This window comes from Lipotes vexillifer, unplaced genomic scaffold (assembly GCF_000442215.2).
Source record: "Lipotes vexillifer unplaced genomic scaffold, Lipotes_vexillifer_v1.1 scaffold948, whole genome shotgun sequence".
NCBI lineage: Eukaryota > Metazoa > Chordata > Mammalia > Artiodactyla > Lipotidae > Lipotes > Lipotes vexillifer.
Window position 1 is genome coordinate 273,983 of NW_006793764.1, and position 8,065 is coordinate 282,047.

Here is an 8,065-nt window from a genome sequence, read left to right on the forward strand (position 1 = left end):
TGCTTTTGCTAATGATGTTTAAGAAATCACAGAGACTAGAAATGGAATCAGAAGACTAAATGTCCCACTATCAAAAGGAGAAGGGAAACTCGAGACGGCTGTGCTTGATGGGGACCCTTGGTCAAAATTTAGAGGAAATTATTCAGATGCCACAGGGCTACAGAGAGAAGATAAATGACATCGTTAAGTACCGGTAGGGGGTCCCTTAGAAAAAGCCGCGGCAAGCTAACCTCATTTCATCCTTTCGGCAGGGTTTCTAGGTTGATGGATTGGAGAGGCCACAAACACGGTATATCTTGGTTTTAGCTTTTTTTTGATAACCTTGAGAAAGGATAGATGAATGTGGGTGACATGATAGCATGGTCATGTGAGTTCACAGACGGTTCATCAACTTTAAAGATTACTGATTAATAAATTCACGTCAACCTTAAGTGATTTTCAGGGGCATGTCATAGAAGACCTGTCCTTTGCCCTTTAGAAGTTTCTTTGCAATAGATTATAGCAAATCTTCAGATGACAACAACTTAGGAAAACAAGTAAACGTGGTTTTGTTTTGTTTTTTAAAAAAAAGGCATAAAATAATCAGTGTTACATCAATAGGCTAGAATGGTGGTACAAAAATCAGTAAGATGAAACTATATAGGAATAAGTCGATACAGGATAAAAAAAAAATCAGAGGTTTAGCTGAAGGCTAACCTTGGCAGCATTCACGTGAGATAAGAACTGTGTGTATGTTTTGCGGGAGAGGGAGTTTTTCAAGAAGTTGTGTTTTCAACGTGAGTTAACTCTGAGTCGAGGTTGGTGAAAAAAGTTAACACGCTCCTGAGTTAGGTTAACAGAATTTTGGTGTCCAGAATAAGAAGGCTAGCCATCCTGCAATTAGCTGCCATCGGAATACCTCTGGAGTTCCGGGTGCTATGTTTTCAATGGGACACTAAGAAAGTAAAATGTGTCTAAGGGCGGGGTGGGGTTGGGGGGTACTGGGATGGCTGGAAGTCCAGGCATCACTCAGATAGCAAAGTGAGGTGTTACAACCCGAAGGAGAATGTCCTAAGGCAGATACGTTTATGAATATTTTAAAGGACATTTCTCGGAATGAGAACAGACTGACTCTCTGAAGTTCCAAGCAGAACAAAAGCTAGAAGTCGGAGGGCTGAGTCTGTTTTCATATAGGAAGTGCCTGTGGTGTTTAGAGCTGTCCTTTGGTGTCGCAAACGGCTTCCTGACACAGTGAGCTAACGCTGGGCATGTCCGCACAAGGTTAGATGATGGTCTGCTAGAGGCGATGCAGGGGGACACATCTGGGAAACTGGACCAGGTAGAGCTAAAACCCCTTCTAACACTAAGAATCCCCCCTAGGAATCTCCCTCCTTATCCAACGAACTGTAAGCCATGTCTCTAGACTTGGAATAGCTCCACCAAACCCAGACCCTGCTTTTTCACCATCACCATCTCTTCACTGGGGCAATTTTAAAGGGTACAGATGCAAATTAGGATGGATCCCTTTTCCAAGAGAAAAAAGACCTTAGGTTAAATATTATATAAAGGGAGAATATAATTTTAAAAGCCTTCTACATAAGCATGCTTATTAACAAATCAAAACAAAGCCTTCCAATTATACTTCATATCAAGTTTTCTATTTGGAGAAATAAAATGGTGGGAACGGTAACAAGAGATCAGTGCTACCTCTAGAAGAGATTACCGCAGACAAATTTTACATTTGTGAATCACACAGAATTATTGGCTCTCGGAGGGGAGAGGGGGTCACATTTTTAAAAAGCATCCCCCTAAAAAAAAATTAGGACTGGCACTGAAAACAAAGGCAATAAATAGACACAAATTATCCTAGTTCTTTTTAAACAATAAAAATACATCTGTCCCAGAATCATGCAAGAACTTTGAAAAAAAACAAAACTGTCTCATAAGAGCTAATTAATTCTTATGTATCAGTTAAATATAGACAGCAGTTCTTATTTAATACGCTGCTAATGTACACGACTGTCAGAGCTGTAACATTTGACTGAGGTGATGGGAAGGAGGTTAGTCCAGGTGGTACTTCTTTCACAGGTAGGTTGAGTTACTATATTAGTCACTGACTTTACTGGTGCAAAAATCTCAACACATGGCCAAGTGCATTTCTCAGCAGCATTTTCTAAAACCAACCAAAAATATGATGTATCTAATTAAGGCCCTCCTAATTTGAGTACCTCCTACTTGAGCACCAAATTTGGTAAGAGACATAAAAAAACATAAACTGAGTAAGTGCTTTTTTTTCTAGAGGACCACTAACACGAAATATACATGAGACATGTAGCAGTGGAGAATTTAGAACACACTTCCCAGAAGCACCTAAACGTGGGCAGTAACAGAATGGGGGGGCCTTACCAGGGTACTTTCAGGAAAAGTAAAACAAATAAATAAAACCAGAGAAAGGGGGAAAACAAACAAACGATTCAGTGTCTGCAGGTTGAAATATTTAAATAGCCTCTCCCTATAGTACAAGCAAAGACATGCTCAGTCATCATTCCCAGTGAAGCTGTGTTTTCTGGTTTTGGAAATAACAATATGAAAGCCGTATGAGCAAGGACATTTTCTTTATAGTGCTCAGAGCTCCATTCACCTACCTGATTTGCTATAAATTGTCTGAAAGGCTGATTATTAATAATTAAACTGTTCAAAGAGCTATATTAACTCACCAAATCTTCCTAATGCCTCTAGAGGCAGGTACAGTAATCATTCCATTTTGTGGACTAGGAAACTGAGGATCAGGGAGATTAAGTAAATTGCCCAGCTGCTCCACAGGTAGTAAATGGTAGAGACAGGATTCAAAGGCAGGGAGTTCAACCAAGACAAGAGCTTAAACTACTGTGCTATGCTTAGCTGAGGTTAAAGAGACCTAACTTCATACTCCTCTGTATTTGGGGGTGGGTTCTGGAAAAGTCATCAGGCCATAGCCCTGTGCGTCAGGAAATCACAAACCTAATAGGCTACAGAGCCAGCAGGTGGTATAAAGGAGTGAAGTGGGCCAGGTGTGAAAAACACGATGATAAATGGCAACTGACACTCCATATTGGAGGGACGATAGTGAGCGACGGGGATGGTGGCTGCCTAGAGCAGACAGTCTGCAACGGGTTGGGGTGTGGGTTCCACTCCTACCGTTACCTTAGGGAAGGCTAGGTAGAGTGCTGCCAGATTTTTAGATTTTTCCAAAAAGGGGGAGGAGGGGGGAAACCCTGACATTTTCATAAGAACTCTCTCCAGCTTTATGTGTTTGCTTAAAAAAAAAAGGGAAAAAAAAAGAGAAACATGAAATAAAACCATCTGTTGGCAGTACATGGTCCACTGGCTGGTGACTCGTTTTACACCATTAAAGGAGGAGACAGCCATCACCTGGCATAAAAGGCCCGGCTTCCAAACCTCCAAGGACTTTCTTGGCTCTTCTCAATGTTACAGCAGCCCTAGGCTCACTCAGCAGGTAATGAACACAATGCCTGTTAGATATCAAGGCACACCTGGTCCAAGCCACAGGCATTTTCACTCTCCCGGGACAAAGGCAAAAAGTTAGAGATATGTGCAGAGTGATACTCTGCTTATTTTTCTCTACACCAGGGGCTGATAAAATAAGGTGTAACTGTCCAACCCAGCTTCCTGGAAACTACTCCTGCTTCCAGCCAATCTACCAGTACAGCTGGGGAGGAACAGAAACTTGACAGAGAGAATTACTGACTCCGGGTTTACGAGGAAGTTGGCATGTTCATCTGGGCAAAGAATGATCTTGTGGCCAAATTTTCCTTCCTAGATTACCGTCATTCCCCTGTGTCAATGAACAGCTTATCCAAACCTAATGTAATGGGGCTGCCCTTTGTGGCCACTTTAGAATGCTCAAAGGGAATGACTTAAAAAAAAAAAAAAAAAAAGGAAAATAATAGTGAAAATAGTAAGCAGGGCACCTGAGAGACCTGGTAGGCAGAGACGAGCAAGAAATTCTGACCCTTCCGCATGCATCTGCTCCTATGTCCCTTTCACCATTTCTGAAAAGTCTTTATATTTTCTCTAAGGAGCTATCAGTAAAACCCCACTGAAAGTTTCTTGCTTTTGATACTACTTAATCTTCACGATGAGGTTTTCTTCCTCGTATGAAGACATGCAACTAAAATTACCACGAAGAACTAAAAGCACAACTTATTTGTAGTAAACGATTCCAGTTATATAGAGCAACACCAGTGAATGTCAAGAATTTTTGGTAACGAAAAACTGATTCATGCCACTATGTAACTTAGAGGAAAAAAAGTTTCAATTTTTCAACTGAAATGAGATGTCATCTTCCTATTAAAACCGCATCACATGATTACTGAGTAGAAATCAAATCAACCAACCAACCAAAATGTAGCCTAACTAGTTTATCGACTATATAGGGCTGCCTGACACCCTAGAACATCTTTACTTTGGTTTTCAAATAATTGTTTATTGTTTAAAAATGGCCTGGGGATAGTGTCCAGTACAGATTTCTCAAAGTTCACATTCAAAAGTTCCATGAAAAAGAGGGAAATTTGTTGAAAAACCATCCTGTCTAGGTAGGGTTATGAGAAAAGAGGGAGATGGCTCGAACAAGTGCTCAGAAATTCAAGTGTCTTGGAAGGAAAGAAGGAACGGTAATTTTGATGGAAGCATCGGTTTGGCTTAAAACAAGTCCTAGCATGAACATTTACGTTAAATATGTGATAGGACTCTTTTTCTCCTCTAACACCTCAATCCAAAGGTATAATTTCACTCTCTTTCCAATCCTTCCACATCAGTGATAGTATTTTGGAAATCCTTAAAGAACCCTTCTCCAGCTTAGGGTTTTTCTCCTTTAATTTTGTCATCTAAACTCCTCTTTCCAAATACCTTAAATAACACCTGGTAAAATATCACACAAAATATCACGAGCAGCCTCTCTGAACAGAGTACAAGTTTACTGATACCTCTGGAGCAAAAACCATCGAACAGGAGGCAGAAAGGGCCCGGAACCCAGCGTACACCTTAATAAATCTTGCTCTGCAGGCAGCGTTACCTGTGGTCTTGATGAAGATGATGGAGGTGAAGGAATGAAACGCTCACCTGTCTTTGTAGTTTATCACAGTATCAATGATAGCGTTCATCTGCTTTGTCAGTTTAGGGGGGTTTGGTGACAGTTTCTCAGCTGGAGGGCGACCTCTCCTCTTCTTGGCCTTTTCCACATCTTCTTTTGCAGGATCTTTATCCACATTTCTTCGTCTTTTTCGCTTCTTAAGCCGTACTTCCTCTTCCATTTCTTCCAAATTGCCGTCTTCAATGGCCTGTTAATAGGGAACGAAGGAGAAAAATTCAAGACAAGAGAATACCGAAAAGAAAACAATTTACATAAGTAGAATAAAATGAAACTAACAACAACAACAAAAAAGTAAAAGTTAACAGTAATCAGTGAAGTAAGAAGAAAAATTAGAAGACCACCATATTGGATAAATGCATCTTTAACCCAAGTCTGCTTCATGAGCAAAATATGTGAAGGCCCGAAACACTAATAGCAAAGAATGTGACAAATATGAAAAGATCTATACATTTAAGTGTTTGAAGATAACTAAAACCAAATGACATTTCAGCTCAATATAAGAAAAAGACCTTTATTGTCTCATTACTGTAGAAGGTAAAAGGTAAACCAAAAAAAGGGGTGAGTGAAGAAGAAATTTCCCTAAGACTACATCCTTACAATCACATAAGCTTTGATCTTCTCTTCTTTGAGGTTTAACATCAATTTATTCGTGATCCACAACATACGATCAAAATTCCATCCAGATTTTCTTCTAACGTAGCAATTAGTAAACAAGGAAACAGGAAGTACAAAGCCACATTCCTGGGTAAACGCACTTAAATCATCCAGATCAAGAACACACACACAAACAAAAAACACTTTTTTCCAATTACCTGCAAACGCTTGCTTTAAACCAGAGCCAGCAGCACTAATGCAGAGAGATAATAAAATAGCTATAAAAACAACCAGGTATAAAAAGAAACCTGTTCATAAATGGCTAAAAGATCCATGTGACAGACCCAGAAGTTTAAACTTATTTTTCCCCCTAGGAAATCTCAAAACTTAAGAAGAATAAAGGGAAAAAAAAAACAGAAACAAAAACAAAAACTGCAAAGAAAAAAACAACAATAGATAAGAGAAAATTTGACCATGGAAAAGAAGATTTTTAAAAAGACCTTGAAATTACATTTCGAGATTGGTTTCTTACACAAAATAACTGATGTTATTTGTTCCTCCTGCCCCTCAATATTGCCTCCAGTATGTCTCGTGGCTGAAAAGAGCTCTAATCATCAGGCAATTACCTTCATTTCTCCACAGCACCAAACATGGCTAATATTTATGATCATGTGAGTATAACAATCAATATAAAGGGTGATTACAGCTCAGACATAATTTCTTTCACTTATGTACAATGCCTTCTGAAAAAGAAAGGTTTTGTGAAGAAAACCTGGTGCAGAACACAAAACAACCTGGCATGTTAAAAATGCCAGTGGGATTTAAAAAAAAAAGAAAAAAAAAAAGGTTTTCTACGCATCTTCCAACGTGCAACCCCAGAGAAGCAACATGCACACAGACAGAATCCTAAAGGGACAGTCTGAGCCTAGGCCTTAATAATCAAAAGACAATTTCCATCACGATCCTACAGTGTTCAGATGATAACCACTATAAAGGAGGCAAGGTCTGATGGGTTATGAGGAAAAAGAAAAAAGAAAAAGGAAAAAAAAAGCTCCACGTTATTTCATTAATATTCATTTGCCTAAAAGCAGGACACCCACTATACAGCTAAACACACTGCAGCTAAAGCGAAGATCAAGAAAAGGAAATTGTCCCGCAAATCTTGGAGGCTGAACATGCTAATAATAAATACAGCATGCAAGGCTGTCAACAGTTAATGGTACTGCTCTCCTCAAGCACCCAGTTACACACAGAAATACGGAGAACACCGGCTTTTGATGTGTTACACACCTACACATGCCTGGGATGTAGTTCTACTGAATCTTCAAGACGGCAACGAGAAAGGATATTTACCTTACCACTATCAGCAGGCCGGCTATCGGAAATCACAGTTAGTGGGGATAAAATTAACAAGCCAGCAAAGCAGCGAGCTGCTAGTCTCTTCATCAGCTGATCAGGAAAAAAAAGAGAGCTGGGGAAAGGCTATGTTTTCATATACAAGTAATTTTATTTTACTGAAAATTTAATACTGAAAGGATTGTGGATACTCAAATCTGCTGTTTCATTCTACCCACTACAAGGCCCGAAGCCTTCCTCCTTCAGCCTGTTTTAATATTGACAACTACTTATCATATTTTTTTTCCCCCTTATTATTCCAGGCAGCAGAATTAGAGATTTTAGCTCAGGTGGTTTCTGATTCTTACTTGCATTTGAACAATTAAGCCAATAAAAAAACAAATTAATATTCAAATTTATTTTTTAAAAACTAAAACCAGGTATGCTTTTATTTTTTATTTTTGTATTTTAAAGCTCATTTTAGTGCCTTGAAAAAAATAGGCTGCATGGTTTTGGAGCAGTCTAAGACGAATTTTATTATTTTTTTTGGATAAAAGACTTTTTCATTAAATGCATGTAAGTAAAAGCAATGTGCATGTTCTCAAATATTTTAATACAGTATGTTATTCTCTTTAAAGAAAATCCCGAACAACTGTGACACTTCACTTTCAGTTTCATGCTGTAAAATTTTTCATTGTTTTTCTTTTCTGTGGGATAAATGATGAGGGGGAAGCTGTGAAAAGAATATTTCTACTTTACCTCCTCCCCCCTTAATTTTGCAAAAAAGGAACAAAGCATAAGCTTGTGATATTTGGACTTTTCAGTCTCTAAATCTGGGAGTAGCTAAGAAGCGAAAACAAATTAAACTGCAAAAAGAACCAGTGAAACGATTTTTATTACAATTGCTAATACGTGCAGATTCTTAGTAAATTTAGGTTTTGGAATCATAAGGAAACACACAAAGTACTGACCATTATTCTCCTTAAATTAAGGTTTTATGCAGGA

General features: G+C 38.7%; 1 protein-coding gene across 2 annotated transcripts in view; it reads right to left on the bottom strand.

The window, feature by feature from the left end:
- The window catches only part of SMARCA2 (SWI/SNF related BAF chromatin remodeling complex subunit ATPase 2), a 161,112-nt gene that overhangs the window by 29,842 nt on the left and 123,205 nt on the right, over positions 1-8,065 (bottom strand). The window contains exons 2-3 of one of the 2 annotated variants that reach the window (XM_007466756.1): positions 7,079-7,174; positions 5,101-5,318 (exon numbers count right to left, since the gene is read on the bottom strand). In XM_007466756.1, coding sequence (XP_007466818.1) covers positions 5,101-5,318; positions 7,079-7,171 — 311 coding nt within the window. In that variant the 5' untranslated portion in view covers positions 7,172-7,174. The remainder of the gene's footprint in view (positions 1-5,100; positions 5,319-7,078; positions 7,175-8,065) is intronic. The other variant, XM_007466755.1, reaches the window with a different exon arrangement.